Here is a 16,739-nt window from a genome sequence, read left to right on the forward strand (position 1 = left end):
ATCGAACATTTTCCGCAAAAAAAATTAATAAACAGTTGTATAAAATATCGATTAATTTGAGGTGTAAAATATTTGTGTGTGTTCGAAAGACTAAACTCAACTTTTATTAGCTCGTGCATTGTTTTCGGTAATTAGCAGAATGCAATCGAACATTGAAATATGCATATCCAATTTAGGTTGGCTTTTAAATGTTTCCAATAAAATAATTTTGCGGAATTTAAAGTTTTTAGTTTATTGTATTTATATAAACTATTTCTCAATTACAAACTCTTCGTTTTGCTAATCCTAAATAATATCCCAAAATCTTTACACTCGCAATATGTTTTACATACGAACGTTAAATAGAATTTTATCGAATTTATGTTCCGCTGATACTGAAAACCAATTTCATAAAGCACCGTGGCCAGAAATAAGGAAGTGTTCACCAATTAGTGAAATAATTGTAAAATCCGGAAACTTGAACATCCTACTAGAAATAATTAGCCAGACTTAAACTTTATCTATATAAACGTTACTCTAAATCCTATTCAAGCTCTAAAGTAGGTTCATTACCCTCTAGAAGAAATGAAATCAGCCCGTGGCATATCATTGGTTCCCTAAAAATGACCACGGTGACCTTGGATCGTTTCAACATAATCATTATCCTCAAGATGATGTAAGATGAAGAATTTGACTCTACCACATAGTTGTTGGCGTGAAAATGATTAGGTTTGGACGCGATATCAAGGCAACACGTAGCGAGACTATGAAGACCGAAATCATTCCGTCATAACAGAAATACATGAACCGAATTATCAGCGACCTATAGACTCTTAAACGCGCCTTCCCAATCGACCGCCATTACCTTACAGTCTACGGGTAGGGTGTGGAAAAAACCGGTTTTGGGGGGATGATATTTCTGCGGTAGAGGGCTTGCTTGCTCGTTGGTTGTCTGTACGATAATGGCGGCGCACAGTAAACGTTTCTAAAAGTTAAAGTTTAATACGATGAGGACTCTTGACCCGTATTATATCTACCCTGCAAGATTATCGGGATAATACGTTTTTTAAAACATTGCATATATAATCGCCTGTAACTGTTGTTAGTTGGTTCAGTTTCATTTTCTCGTTATCATGCGAGGGGTCGGACATTTACCAAAATCCCGTACACTTTGTCTAAAATCGCAAAATCTTTTAACTCTCTCTATGGTAAATTAACATTGAAATCCCAAAATCACTTCAAAAAGTAATGATAAAATCGCCAAAATCTCTACTAAATCCAGAAATCCCATACAAAATAATAGCAAGTGTCCGGCCCCTAGTTCTCATGTAACCTTGTACATATGTAAATAAACCAGTTTCATATCATTATACGCTTCTTCATCAAGCTGTGCTATCTCCGTTGAACAATTACTTCATAAAGAGTGTATTCTTCTATACGCTAGATCCAAATTCTCTGTTTTCCCCTTCTTAAACGCGGTATGTCATCCTCCAAAAACGAGAATCTCCTTCTCCGGGCTGAGCGTTTGAATACGCCACCTGGTGTTGCCTAGGTAAACCTTTGAGTTAACACAAACTACAAAGGTGCTTCGCGTGCCTCATTTCTAGTCTGTGTTAAAAATTAAAAACCACGAGAACTTTCCTTTTATAAGTTGTTAAAATTTCATACGAAAACCTTCAAAATGTCGAGTATAGATGATTTTACAGTTAAGAGATACTTTGCAATGACTAAAAATGTCAACGGCATTGAGTATACTTCAGAAGCTCTAAAAGATATTTACATACATTTTCAGACTTTAATAATACTAAAAATAACTCTCTTATTTTCAAAATAAACGGACAAATAACGAATTAATTTCTGTACGTTTTCCATTATTATTAACTAACAGACGTTTAGCTTACATACACTAAGCCTCGGCTGACAGACGACGTTTCCCGTAATTTTTTCTGAGATAAACGATACATTTTACCTCACTAGATGGCGAACTAGTTACCCGTGGTGCACTCGGATATTTTCCCCGCGGTCGGGCGGGACGAAATAAACGAAGGTAAATTTTCTACCCTCCCCCTGGCGTACAAAGAAAAGGTATCCCCGAAAAAAGCACTCGCTGATAATTTCGGTTCATGTATTTCTGGTCATACCGCGCCTAATTATGCTAAGACGACCATTTTTAGGCACGAATGAAATTTTAGGGATTTAAAGCAACTGTCGGCTCTATCATTGCCACCTGTATTCTAAAAAAGCCCCTGTTATTAGAGATGGCCAGGAAAATAACCGATTCATCGACTTTACTGGAGAGCGTGGTGCAGAGATGGGCAAAAAATCATTTGGCGAATAATGAATAAATTTTTTCTTGTCAGTTGTTATTTATAAATAACGTTACAATTAATTTATTTAGAGAAAAATATTTTAAATAAATGTAGGAAAATATTTTTTAATAAAATAAGTTTATAAATAAAAAGGTCAAAATATCTGTTTTATTAAATCATTTGAAATAAATGTATTTTGCAAATAAAGAAGACTGAAATATTTTGTCATCAGATATTTCGGGTTGGCGTAGTTAACAAATAGATCGTCAAAAATAGCTTCCGTTTATTTTTTATTTTGTAGATAACGAATTATTTTTATTTGACAGGGCTAGACTCAAGGAAAATAACTGAATATATGGCCAATTTGTAAGAAAATGCAATACAAATTCCAAAGACTTAAAGTTAATTCTGGTGTCAGAGACGAAATACAATTGTCGACACCATTTTTATTTTAACAAAGAGTATCAATATTACCCAGCAATGGTGGTCACTATTTAATGGCACAGCGAAGGTACAGCAGACCGGTCGGAGGGGAGGCAGCGACATGTGAGCGAGGCCCCTTCTCACAACACACATGTTTTGCGAAGGAATAAATGAGAGGCCCGAATAAGTGCCGCAAAGTACGGGAACCCCAAAAAGTGCCGGACCTCAATAAGTGCCGCTAAGTAAGGGGACCCCTAAAAGTTCCCTTAGGTGTGGGGACCACAAAACGTGTCGCTAAGTGCGAGGCCCTAAACGCTCGCCTCGCTCGCCTGTTCTAGCGCCGGCCCTATAGCTACGCCACTGTAGCTATTAATTAATTATTTAATTAATGCTACTAATTTTTACTTGAAAGCATCATTTGCCTTTACTATATACACAAACCTTACGAAGATACGTGAATTTGGTTTTCACGCGATAATATGACATTCCAAGATTGAAATTCGTAGATCACGAGAAAAGGATTGTAGCAGTGGCGGAATAAGGGGGAGGACTGACCGCCCCGGGTGCCAGGGTAGCTAGGGGTATCATTTACCCAAGGCAAAAAGTACGGAAGGGCAGTAAATTAATAAAAACATTAATCTAATACCACCGACCCCATAATTTCCGTAGCATCGTTAAAACAGTGGCGTAACTAAGGACCTGCAGACCCCGCGAACGCGGGGGGGGGGCGGGTTTAATTTTCACAAACTAGGGGGCCCTTTCGTTTTAAGTATTTTTACAAGAAAAACTTGTAAAAATGGAGAAAAATGGGTTACGGGACGAACAAAAGACAGGCTTTAACTAATACTGAAATTCAATCTCACTCAATATCCTACGGTAGAAATCGTAAAAAAATATCTAAAGGTAGCTTTTGAATATAATATTTTAATTTTCAAATTTTAATAAATGAAATTCGCGGTTTTTAATTTAAATAGATATATTATATATTGCATTCCATTTACTACGACACTACTAATACTTTATAACAAATACATTTTTTTTATAAAGGGGCCTTTTGATATCCTGCGGGGGGCTCGAAATTTTTCATTACGCCACTGCCTCCAAAGCTTCTAACTGGAGGTGCTTTGTCGGTGGCATTAGCGTTAAAAGTTGCCATTATCAGGAAGTCAAATATCCCGCAACAGTTTACTCCTTATAGTGCGATAAGCATTTTTTTTAACCTTGCGTTTACTCGATTAACTAAAATCCTTATTCGTTATTTAAATTAAAGAAAATATTTCCATTTTTTATTTCGCGAAATAAATGACTGAAAATATTTTGTAAAAAAACAATTTAACAAATGAATGATCATGAAATATTCGTAAAATATTATTTTCCAGATAATAATCGAAAATATTATGTTTTAAATTATTTATCAAATAAGACCACGGCAAAATATTTGTTTAATTGCCAAATAACTATACCTAAAATATTTAGCCCTGTCAATCGACGAATAAATATGATCAGATATTTTGTTATTTAGTAATTTATTCGTTATTCGCCAAATGATTTTTTGCCCATCTCTGGCGTGGTGCCATCTATTTATGGCAAAGGAAGCTAAAATTCAAAATAGCGAAATGATAACGTCGTCAGAGAGCAGGGTCGGATTAACCAATAGGCCGACTAGGCCTGGGCCTAGGGCACCAAGCCTTCAAGGGGCACCTAGAGGGTTCGAAAAAAATCATTTGCTTTTCACAAAATATTTTCCAGGGTAAATTTAGTAAATGCGTCCACCCCTATGAACCAAAAATGTTTGATTGTCACATTCTCTGACGGACTGCCGTCTAGCCCCTGACGACATACTAAATCTGGCAGCAAAATGAATTTTCCTTCCATTTCTCAATTTTAAATTGAGGGAGCGCCTAGCTCGCTTCGCTCGCTATGGAAAGGGGCACCAAAATTAACTTTGGCCTAGGGCCCCATAAAGTCTTAATCCGGCCCTGTCAGAGAGCCATTGTAGAATATTATTGTTAGACAACTAATACTCTATTTAGTGGACTTTAAACTCAATTACATACCTTGTGTTAAAATATTGTTTATAATTGCTGTAATTTAAGTTTATGGGCGAATTTACAAACGATCCAATCAACGCGAGGGGTACCTATAAATACCCGCCTTTTAGCGACATCTGTTGAAAAAAGAGCTACTTGACGTCGAGCCGACACTTGCTTTATAATGTAGAAATCACAACACAGATGCAATTCACTCTATTTTTTTTAATTTAATGGTGCGATTTAATTAGCAATTTTCCGTGAATTTTTCAAAGGGATACCAATTTGATCCTCGATGAAAATGTTTTCAATATTGCTGAGGTGGTATTTACCAATTTGCAGAGTATGGCCGAATGAATATGAGAAGACGGTTAGTCCACAAGGAATTCAATAAGTGACCTTTAGAAGCGATCAGTGTACAGGGACAGACCTTTATTTATATCCATGATAGCGTACACTCGCTAATCTATCTTCGAGACACGCTCAATAAAAGCGATATCTTGTAAAGCTTTCAAGGATAGTTCGACCATAATCGTAGACGCGAGCTCATATACTGACCCTCTGCTCTGCATTTCCAAAAATATATTTTTTCTCTTGACCCATTTCTTATTGAATAGATTTTTTTTAGATCGTCCCTACATTATTTATGTCTTTGGAAATTTCAAAGTAAAAAATATCGGAAATCTTATATTGTTACAAAATATGATTATGACAGTTTTATACGGAATCGCCTTATTCCAAGGTCTTTTCCCATAGGTACAACCAGCAAATTAAAGTTTTTTTTGGTTTGATTATCCTATGCCTTATAGACTAGTGTGGTTTTGTTTTGTCAGTTTTGTGTACATTTACGACGTTAGCTTCATAAAGCTGACAGTAAAGTAAATATTTGAAGGCACTATGATTAGAAATCCTTGAAGTTTTGGGGGAAGCTGTAAAAAGACTATTTTCAACGAAATAACTTTAAGAGATCGATTGCGAAAAGTGGCGGAGGGGGAAAGGTGATGGGACAGTTTTCGTGACCAGATATTTGTCCCTGTCATTTGCATTTCATCTTATTATCTGGCTTCTGGTAGCATATGCTGGAAATTGCCGATTCCAATCATTTTCGATCACACACTTAGCTGAACAGTTTGTGGCGAGTAGTTTCCATCAAAACGTTATACTGTAGATGTTGTTCGAAAAGGGCGTGGTTTACAGCTAAGATTTTCGATCTCGACGTGTTACGATCAAATTTGCCCGCGATCGATATTAAGCTTTAAGGTTGGAAAAAAACCGTTTTTTTAATAAATACCAAAAAAACAAGTTTTTTTTGTTTAAACCAGGTTTTTTAAAACACTGCTTTATTTACTTTTAATCAATTTTTCGCTTTTGTTTAACCGTGCATACATATCAACTAAAAACTAATCAGGGCTGGCGGATAATGTGGCTATGGTGGGTAGAAGTAGAAGAAATTCCGGGTGGGTATTTTACCCACCCGGAATTGATGTCATCAAAGTCGGTACTATGGGGATAGAGCCACGGCCATTGTCACAGAATAGCTAGGTTTCCACAATTTTCCAGGGACTACGTATTTTTCCTATCCCCTCCTTGATTAAGTTAATTCATTCAGTATAAAAACTGCAGAAGTAAATTTGTAAAATAGGTTATTAAATATTAGTTTTTAATTCTAATGAGACAAGCGTGAATAGTAAAATGCAGTCTTCCCAAAAGGGCAAATCACAACTTAAGCATAGACCTTTGACAAGTCTTTTCATTTCCTTCGCGTCCATCCCCTTTCTATTTCTGAAAATACGGTAAAGACTGACTTCTATCGGGAAGTGATGCGGAAGTTAAATACAACACTATCTTTATCTCATGCTTTAAATATCGGTGCTGTTGAAAACTATGCACGCGGCACTGCCCCGATTGAAATAGATTAAAGTAAATCATCAAAATCAAAATGTAAAAATACATAAAATGACAAAAGCATAATTTTCATAAGTGTATTTAAACGTTAATGTTTGTCGTCATTAGTCTCTTTGTATCAAACATTTATATAAAATAGTTATTAGCTACCTCCCGTTGTGAAGTAGGAATTATAAGTGCATATGCATACACTATAAATTTTAGAAGGTAAACGATACTAAATGTATATTACATATATGATATTGAGTTGATTATTTGGTTAGTAGTGGGCTCTAATGTAAGTGTTCAAAAAATAAATAACTGATTCTCCCTAAACTGCTTATTTGACACCAAAGCCATAAAGTCTCAATTTATTTTTTAAATAATTGTAATTTAAATAATCGGTGCCTAATTTTAAGGAACGAAGTCTTCTACCACAAATTGGGGTAGTAAAAGTACCCACAGTTGTCAGTACTACGTTTTATGACGTTGTCTCTACCTTTCTATATGATTGAGTTTAAATATTAGTACTCAGATCCTTCAAACATCGTTACACGTAGCCATATGAATTTTAATAGCTATATGAAATCACGCGTCAAAATATTTGGAAAAATTGTTGAATCAGTTCATTTCCGAAAATGCAAAGCGCAGTACAGTTTTTGCATTGCGCAATTAATACTATGTAATAATAAATTTGAATAATACTAAATTTTTTTAGTTTTTACCTCTATCAATTTCTCTTAATTAGTATTATATAGGCCTATCTTTTAATGTAGGATAACCCAATAAATCCGCCCCCCCCCCTTCTTCTGACTACCCACCCGAGATTAACACGATCCGCCGGCCCTGAAACTAATATGAGTATTATCAGAATTAGATCTAATCTAATTCTGGTCACGTGACCAGAACAAAGTTTTAGTTTCGTTTTTTACAAGTCTCACCAGAACGAAGTTTATGTTTTAGTTTCATTTTTGATTTGGTATCAATGCAGGGTGACCAGGAAAATGCCTCGAAAATTTTATAGAAAAAATAGGAAATTTTCAAGCGAATTAAAGGAAAATGTAGGAAAAACTATAAACAAAAATAAGGTTTCTGATCGAAAAACAGTAGATAAAATAAAGTTAAATATAGGACGTAATTTTTTCGGGTTATATTATACTACATGAGAAAAACTAAAGGAATTTATAGTAAGGTATTGAAAATATAAGAACTGTGGTCACCTTGTAAATGTTTTAGGAATGTAATCATTTCGGTTAGAAAATGTACAAACATTTTGGAATAAAAAAAAAACAAAATCACTGGGTTCAAACCATGATTTAAACCATGGTTTAATCCACCAACCCTGTTAAGCCTTGTCTTCCATTACCTCCTTCGCTGTGTTTTACTATCTAAATACTTGATTTTACGCGAAACTAAATTAGTTTTGTACTTTTGTGAAGAACAATATAAGTTATCCAAGAACTTAAGTGTGAGAACGAATATATTTTATTGTTTTCACTAATAGACGAAGGTCAAACTCGTGTAATTCCATCTGCGTCTAGGAGCAAAGAATGTTGCGATCCTCTGAAGGATGACCACCTTTGACTTTAGTGTTCTAAGCCTAAATGAGGCTAAATAAATAAATAAAAATACTACGGTCACTGGATGCCCTCTGTCCCTGTCCTTGTAGCACGGATGAACTGCCACATTCCATGTCAAACGCCTCGCAATAGTAAACAGTGTTATTCACCGCTCCAACGGAGCCCTGGCCCCGCTTACGTCCGCCATCTCGTCTTGGCGTCGTGCTCCGCGCGGGATGAAATCCGCGGCTCTCATTCTTCCTGGCTTTCGACTCTCCGTCCGCAGGCACTCCTTCCTCCCCTCTTCGGTCCGTGACTGGAACTCTCTCCCGGACTTCCTAAAGTCCATTCCCAACCCCAAACAGTTCCGCAAGGAGCTAACTGAGTTCCTAGAACTTCATATTTAACTCGTTTACATGTAATAATGTAATATAACTCCTTTATTTTGTTTTATTTCCCTTGTTTCTCCCTCACATTGTACTGTTTTCCTGTACATACAAACTGTATATATTTTTTCTCTGTATATGTATAATTTGTATTGTCCACTGTCTTAACGTGATGGGTCTTAGACCTCTTGTTGAGCAATAAAAGAACTAAAGAACTAAAGAACTATGAATAGGATAAATAAAATATAAAATAGACCTCGTATTGATTCGAAATCAATGCCTCGAACGTAATCCATAACATTTACCAACTTCCTGCTGGAACTCCGAGAAAATTCCCTTCAAAATTACCCTGGTAAACAAGTGGATACGTTCAGTGCTTAAAAATCGATGCCGACGTCAGTGTCAATTGTACGGAATTTTGGTCTCCCATGATTTCACCGATGAACATCGTGACGTCAGAAACTACTGTACGTTCCATTTTAAAATCGATTCCGTCAAATGATAACGACATCTTTAAGTGTCAGATCGTACTAACGAAATTTTAGTTATTGCACGTGTTTTATTAAAAAAAAGATGCCATCGATGAGCATTACGAAGCATTTCCAACGTGCTTTCCAACCGCGTGCTCAGAGAAAACAACAAAAACACCGATGGGCATCGGAAAAATCGACTCCTCTAGTCGATGTGTTCGATGCGCCATCGATAGGCATCGTGACGTCAAAACCGGAAACGCGAAAAGTCGTACAGTAGATTTCCCCCCCCCCCCCCCGATGCGCATCGATGCCTTTTTTTAAGAGCCACTGAACGTACCCATAGATAGCGCCCTACAGCAGGGGCGTAGGAACCGGGGGGGGGGGGGGCAACTAATGTTATTGCCCGCTCCAAATTTTTGGTCTGTTGAAATCTTCAAAAGGATCAAATGCTCATTTTAAACGCATATAAAGCTTATAGAACCACAACTGTGTTTAATTTTCAGTCTTTTCCCACCAATTCACATAGAAGTAAAAATTACACATGCACTTGGAGAAGCTACACTCCATTAAAAATTCAAAACCATTCTTTAGACCCCTTTTCGTTTATCTTTGCCCCCTCCAACTTCTAGAACGTTCCTATGCCCCTGCCTACAGCAACCTATGAAGGCGGATTTTTCGGAGGTCAGGTGCCGGATGTGGGTAAACGCCTCGTTACAAAACCGTCAATCGGAAAGTTCTATGTATTGTAAATGTAGAAGTGAATGATATGTTAATTTGAAAGCGGAAGCCACTATGACTGCGTCGTTATGAAAATATCTGAATGATGTCTTTCATTTAATTAACAGACTGACAGCAGGCGCGAATTAACGGTCCCAGCAGCAGGCGCCATCTTTGGATCCTCAGAGAATCAGTCTCCTTCCTCAGCTCGTCCGGAGATCCTCAATGCGACTTCGCTGCCGGCCGCGTATCAACCTTCGCCGATTAAAGTGATCAATTCCTCGCCGTACCCGCGATCTTCGTCGTCCGCAGGCGTCGTGTCCAGCATGGGCGCGGGGCCCCCTTATCCGAGGCGGGGCAGCGACGAAGACCTGCTCACCGACGGCCCAAACGCCATCTTCTTCAGAGACGGCAAGCGCCGGATCGACTTCATGTTGGCGTGGGCCGACGATCTCATCCGGAAAGAAGAGAAAAGGAAGTTCTTCGTCGAGCACTTGAAGAAGGAAGGACTCGAAGTCGAAATCGAACACAAATCGGTGAATATTACGCTCTTTAAAGGGAATATAACAACTCCAACGCGTTCTTTGCGTAAGACCCAGTGGCGTAGCTAGGGGGGGGGGTCGATTGCTTCGCTCGCTCGTCACTAGCTTGGGCCTAGGGTCCCGCAAGGTCTTAATCCAGCCCTGAGTGTTCTAAGTTAAAGCAAGTGGCGGCTCTATCATTTCCACCTGTATTATGCAAAGACCGAGGAAAAGGCTGCGACTTTACTGTAGAGCGTGGTGCCATCTATTTATGGCAAAGGAAGCTAAAATTCAAAACAGCCAAATGATAACCTCGTCAGAGAGTCATTGTAGAGTATTATAGTTAGACAACTTAAACTCTACTTAGTGGACTTTAACCTCTTATATGTATCCCGTGTAAAAATATGTTGGTCAATTTACAAATGATCCAATCAACCAATAAGTATTGCCTTTTTCATTTAGATGCTAGCGACATCTATTGAAATAAGAGCTACTTCACGTAAAACCGCCACTTGCTTTAAATTGAAATCATAATATTTTGAATTTCAATTCAAACCATGATACCCAGTTAATATACGAACCTCTCTTTTGGTAGTTATCTCAAGATGGGAAAACGTATTTTGCCAAACTGTACGCACCTTGGAGAGTATTAACCAAATATGCCGAGTTTCTTAATATGAAAAAGCCATTAAAGGTAAGCCAAAGCCCTACTTCAAAACTTTAAGACCAAATGCTTTATCGAGTTCCAGTTCTACTCTTTTATTTTGCATTAACTCTCCAAATGCTTTATCGAGTTCCAGTTCCACTCTTTTATTTTGCATTAACTCTAGGAAAATTTAATTTTTCCATTTAACGTTACACTCGTCTTGTGTTCAAAATAGTCTAAATGATTATATTCCATTCTTCCTTTATTTTATAATTTTTCCTATATTTCAATGCTTTCCTTTATTTTCCTATAATTTAACCATTTTTCCTATAATTAGACATTATTTTGTATTTCGCGCGGTTTTTTCGATTTCCCCTCGTGCCTAGTTCGCTTTTCGTAATACAGATGTACCAAATCCGTTTGATAAAATGTAAACTTGTTCTCTAAGGAACTGCATTGAATGTAATTAAGAATATCGTCGTCTGCTTAAAAGAAGTTCCTTTTAAATTAAAAAAATTTAAATTTCCTTTATGTTCCTATATTATCAAAGATAATACTCCTATATTCTCATATATAAATCGACTGTTTAATTTCATATATTTATATAAATATTTTGGGGTTTTTCAGTGGTCAGCCTGTAAAATGAGTAGCTATGCTATAAAGCCAATCCCACATAATTATAGAAGCTACCTCTCGCTTGACTCTCAGCGCAAAATTTGCATTCACTAGTTTAGTACATTCTAAAGATAGATCAGGGTCGGTACTAAAATCAAGTGCCACATTTGCCGGATTCTGATCCTGAAGAATAAGGAGATGAAGGGGAATTGTACCACAAGGGTTCTCTAGTGTAATGGCAGTCCGACCAACCTCAAAAAGGCGGAAGTACACACTTTTTAATCCAATTTACTCCAAAAAACATAGTCCCGAGAGCTCTCCGGGGTTGGCTAAAGGCTAGAGAGATTTAAATCTTTTACCCCGCGTAATTAAATTTACTTGAACAGATCACTTTTGCGACATGTAAGTCGGCCATTTAATATTTTAAAAAATAACTACTTTTTCCCTTCACATCACGTGAGCTACCCGTTTCTGACGACACGCGTTTGTCAGCCAATCAGAAAAAAAATCACAAAATTGGAGGTTGGTCGGACTTCTTTTACATTATAGAGGTATACAGTATATCCTTGTGATTTAAAAAACAAATTTCACTTCGTTCTGTTTATCAACGATATCAAAAACGGCAAAAAGTTTCAATCCATGTTCGAACAAAGGTGTCCTCTTCTCTTTCGTAATAATGAAATTACCCCCTCTTTCTTTTTGGTCGGTTTAAAACTTAAAATTAAATAAATAAATGTATTAAGGGTTTACGGTTGCCAAAACTAACCTCGTACGAGAAACCTTGACACCTCCGATAATTTTATTATCTGTTTTGAATAAATTTTGGTTTTGGATAAAAATATACCTAAAATTTTCATAATATTTTTGTGTTAATTAGCAGTTTTAAACCATCTAAAATATTTCAAAAGGAAAAATTTATAAATCTTACCGCCAGTTTCCTTGTCCACTCTAGCCTCTCAAACGTTCTTACGCCCCTGGCAAGTAGGGTCAGACACTTGAAACCCACTAATTATCTAGCATTTAACCGATTTAGTGAAGTTCGGATGGTTACGACTTACGAAGGGTAAAGTACTTTCTTAGTAGTAGATGTTTAAAAATGATTAAACAAAATAACCAAAAGTGGAATAGTCTGTAGTGGGAGTAATGCAAACTGAACTTCGGGCGGATTTAAGGGAAAGCTTCATTTTTCCAGGTTACTTCATTGACTAGTATAAAACGGTAAGTTATGATCAAACACAAATTTTGGTCGCTCAAAATTATTTACTGTTTGGTTTGCCATGGTAAATAATATTTTCATTAGATTATATAGTAAAATAAGCTAAAATTAAATTCTTTAATTCATGCTGTCGTTGAAAGATAGACGAGATTGTTAGCAGGAGGCAATCTACAGCCACATGGGTAAGTAATTACTAACCCTCTTAATATTGTCATTTGGAGGTCATTTCTCAGTGTACATTTGCTTTTCACACATGGTATCGTATCAATGATACTTAGATCTAAGACCTTTTACACCTGGACTACAATGCCAACGTTATAACTCCGATTTCAGAGTGTCCGCTACAAAACACCACCAAGTGGAGAAAATCCGCGATAGTAATCCACAAACACGCAGCAACTACCCTTTTTTATCCCCCTTCGTTAGGAGGCGAACGGTTCGTTAATAACTGGCGAAAATTGGTCAGCCCGAATTCTCTTGTGGACGAGAGTTGCGTCTAAATAACGATGGTGGCGTTGGAGTAGCAGCGACACTAGCCTAACAACAACGCCTACCTTCAGGGCCGGATTAAGGGGGGGGGGCAGAGGGGGCAATTGCCCCCGGGCGCCATCCAAATAGGGGCGCTGAAGAAATCTTGTTATACCCATAGCGATTTAGGAAAACACAAAAACATCTAAATATAAAATTTACCCGTTTGAAATTTGAATAATGGCATTGTTACACACTTTATTTTGGCGCGATAAAGTCTTTTTTAAAAGTCAGTTTTAGCAAGAATATATTGAAGTTACTAAGAATATTTCAGCATAGCAATAAAACTCTTGGTACCATCCTCACAGCTTTTGTGGAGAAAGTTCGTCTGCATTTAAGGGGCATTCAAGGTTATACCATATAGCAAACTTGAATGGGAAAGCAGATGAATTTAAGCTACAAAGGCTGCGAGGATGGGAATCAGAATCCTGTAGTCCAATATTCTTAGTAACTTCAATACATTCTTGGTTTTAGTGACTGAGAGGGAAGAACGTATCCCCGTTTTGATTATAGGCTAGCATAACAGCAACGACTCCAACGAGCAAATACGCGTTGAGGCACTAATGTTCCGACACCCAGCACCATCCACGGCAATCGCGTCTCTCCTCGGGTTATACTTCCCTACTGTTAGTGACGTCATCTGGGAATCGTCTACTCGTCGCTGTAAATGTTAGCCCTTGTTTTATTTTGATTGTTATTTATTAAACTTTTTATAACAGTTAATGTTATAATATAATATAATTGTTGGTTATTTGGATTTGGATTTGCAAATGTAAGTAAACTTTTAATCATAATTTAAAAACTTTAAAGGTTTATTTAATTCCGAGCTCAACCTAAACTTTTTAATGCAATTTTTAAATATATCGCGTGTTAAATGGCCATTCAATATTTATTAGGTAATTGTTAAGTTAATTACGGTTATTGGACATTAAGATCGGTAACAAGTAATACAGTTTCAGTGAGTCAACAGACAACAGTCAGATAATGGGCCCCTAAGTGGTATACAAAAAATATATATCAATGTATTTTTATTGTAAAAAATATATTATCTTTATTATACAAAGAAATATTTTTAGGAAATAATGAGAAACATTCTACGGTTATCTACCTTTGCCTTTTTACCGTATTCTTCGACTTCTAGAATTGGATTTTCTCTAAGCTTATTGCAATATTTTCCGTGATAGAAATAATACTTATGTTAATGTAAAGCGCATCGAAAAAATCATTTCCTGACATTTTGAAATCAACTTTGTAGGGTTTGGATTAAGATATAAGTGTTTGGTATTTTGAAAACCGAACTACAAAATGCACCTTAGGTTTCCATTTGTGGCGAATTTTTATTAATGTGACGTCAGTCAGTCTTTTAGATAACGAATACTAAGCAAATATGGTCCTCGCCGTTTTGCCAAGTGGGCCTCGATTTGCCAACTCTCCAAATGATTAAACACGCTACTTCAATTGGTATCCAAGCGGTTTCAGAACATAAACGAAATGCTAAGTTTGGAACCCCCCCCCCCTTCGCTCCTCGGGTCCCAGTGGGCGCCCACTCGGAAATTGCCCCCGGGCGAAAGTCGGCCTAATCCGGCCCTGCCTACCTTCATTGCAGTCCAGGTGTAAATTGTCTTCGCTTAGATCCACCCTTAAAAAAGTCCAAATTCTAGTACAGTTTACGCAAAGATATTAAATAAATTTCAGGATTTAGTTTAAAGTGAGGGGCTAACTAATTTTGTACATCGATTACAGGAATATGAAACTGAGTGGTTTTCCCTAGAGTTTTTCGGTTCCCATTTTCCATAAAAACGTGTAGAGGTTAAAGGCGGTAGTGGGTGTAGGGAGCTGTTGGTTCGCGTGGCATGAAAGGCTCGCCAACACCCTCCTACGCATTGTAACTCGGCCACCTGAATTTTGGCACCTCAATCGACCTCATATTTGAATTATAGGGCCATGCAGGAATCCATATCTCTACTTGGAATGCTTATCGCGGCAGATTTTCTTCTCGATGTGGCTGAGGGTTTTTTTGACGTCACTATGTTAACTTAACAAACAACAACGTGAGAGGGGAGCGCGCGCAGAGGGGATTTTTTCTCTCGTAGGCGGGGCCAAAGCCGTCAGAGTGATCTTACCATACGCGATACACCAGGATAAGCATTCCAAGTAGAGGTATGGATTCCTGGGTCATGTCATTGACCACAAGTTTATTCTGCCGGAAACGATCTTGGATACTGTAATGTTTTTCATGTTGTTAGCCTTAGTTATTTTTCATGAGATTAAATAAATAAGTCCGTTTAGGTTTGGTATTAATTGGACTACTTTTAAATTCAAATCACCATAGTTACCATGACTAGTTAAGTGAAATAAATAAAAGTTGGTACTGTATAGAGTATAACAATACATATATTCGTATTATTTCATCCTAACATTCTAATTTTTTTCAATATGCTAATTTTGTTTTGCAGCAAGGTCCGGATAGGCGAGGATCAACAACCGCTTGGGTAAGTAGTTCCGTTCTTATATTGTCAGAGTAAATTACAAATTTAGTTTGGTGAACTTGGGATTCGATATGCCAAAGCACCCCTTTCATGATTGCTAGTAGCGGGTAAAAAATTTCAAAATCCGCTTTCGCTACTTGCCATCTAGAAGCAACAAACACAAGGAGAATGCAGATAGGCTTTAAACACGCTAACGCACTGTTGTGTACAAATTTCATTGGACGAACGTTTTTCCCCCAAGGTTCCGACGGCAGCAGGCGCTGAAGCGTCTAACCAATGAAAAATGTACGCAAGAATATGCACGATTTTTGACGGGTTGCGTTCTCCTTGTGTGGGGTGCTGTGTTTGTTACTCCTAGCTTTCCACCACGACTACCCTCCTACGCATTGTAACCCAGCCACCTGAATTAATGGCATTAAACTTCACTGGATGACTTGGGTCTAAGGTGGTTCCTTGGGTATTAGCCTAGCTTATTATTATTATTGTTGTTATGAAAATAACGCTTAGGAGCGGACAATTTCCAGTTTCACGAGATTGCCAAGTTTAAGCAGTAAAAGTAAGTTCTTGCAACGGAATCGGATTTAAAAACATTTTTACTCGCTACCAATGAGCGTTGAAAAGGTGCTTTAGAAATGTGAAAACTTTGAAAAAAAGTTGTGACCACCACCCTAACTGCGGTGAAGACATAATTATGAAGATTTTAATAAACGTTTACTGTAACTACTTAATAACGTGACTGAGTTACAAACAGATTAAATTAGCGCATAACCAATGTGAAATTTCCAGTTTTGGAGAAAAGCAGCTTAAACCAGTTTCCAAATAATAATACAAATCCTATTTATTAGCTGCTGTTTTCTTAATTTTGATGCGGTGACAGATTAAGACAGAGTTGGCGAAAACCCGGCAAAAACAGGTTTTTGCCGGGGCATGTGGGAAAGGTTGGTAAAAAGTGAAAAAAAAACTC

The 16,739-nt window shown here is 37.3% G+C and overlaps 1 protein-coding gene across 3 annotated transcripts in view; it reads left to right on the forward strand.

Moving 5' to 3' along the window:
* Positions 1 to 16,739, forward strand: part of LOC149956054 (anoctamin-5-like) — a 94,770-nt gene that overhangs the window by 35,891 nt on the left and 42,140 nt on the right. For all 3 annotated transcript variants that reach the window (XM_090165389.1, XM_090165387.1, XM_090165388.1), the window contains exons 2-5: positions 9,889 to 10,296; positions 10,877 to 10,975; positions 12,899 to 12,940; positions 15,743 to 15,778. In XM_090165389.1, the coding sequence (XP_090021515.1) occupies positions 9,889 to 10,296; positions 10,877 to 10,975; positions 12,899 to 12,940; positions 15,743 to 15,778 (585 nt within the window). The remainder of the gene's footprint in view (positions 1 to 9,888; positions 10,297 to 10,876; positions 10,976 to 12,898; positions 12,941 to 15,742; positions 15,779 to 16,739) is intronic.

Source organism: Leiobunum rupestre, chromosome 2 (assembly GCF_980474605.1).
Source record: "Leiobunum rupestre chromosome 2, qqLeiRupe1.1.hap1, whole genome shotgun sequence".
In the NCBI taxonomy this organism is placed as follows: Eukaryota; Metazoa; Arthropoda; class Arachnida; order Opiliones; family Sclerosomatidae; genus Leiobunum; species Leiobunum rupestre.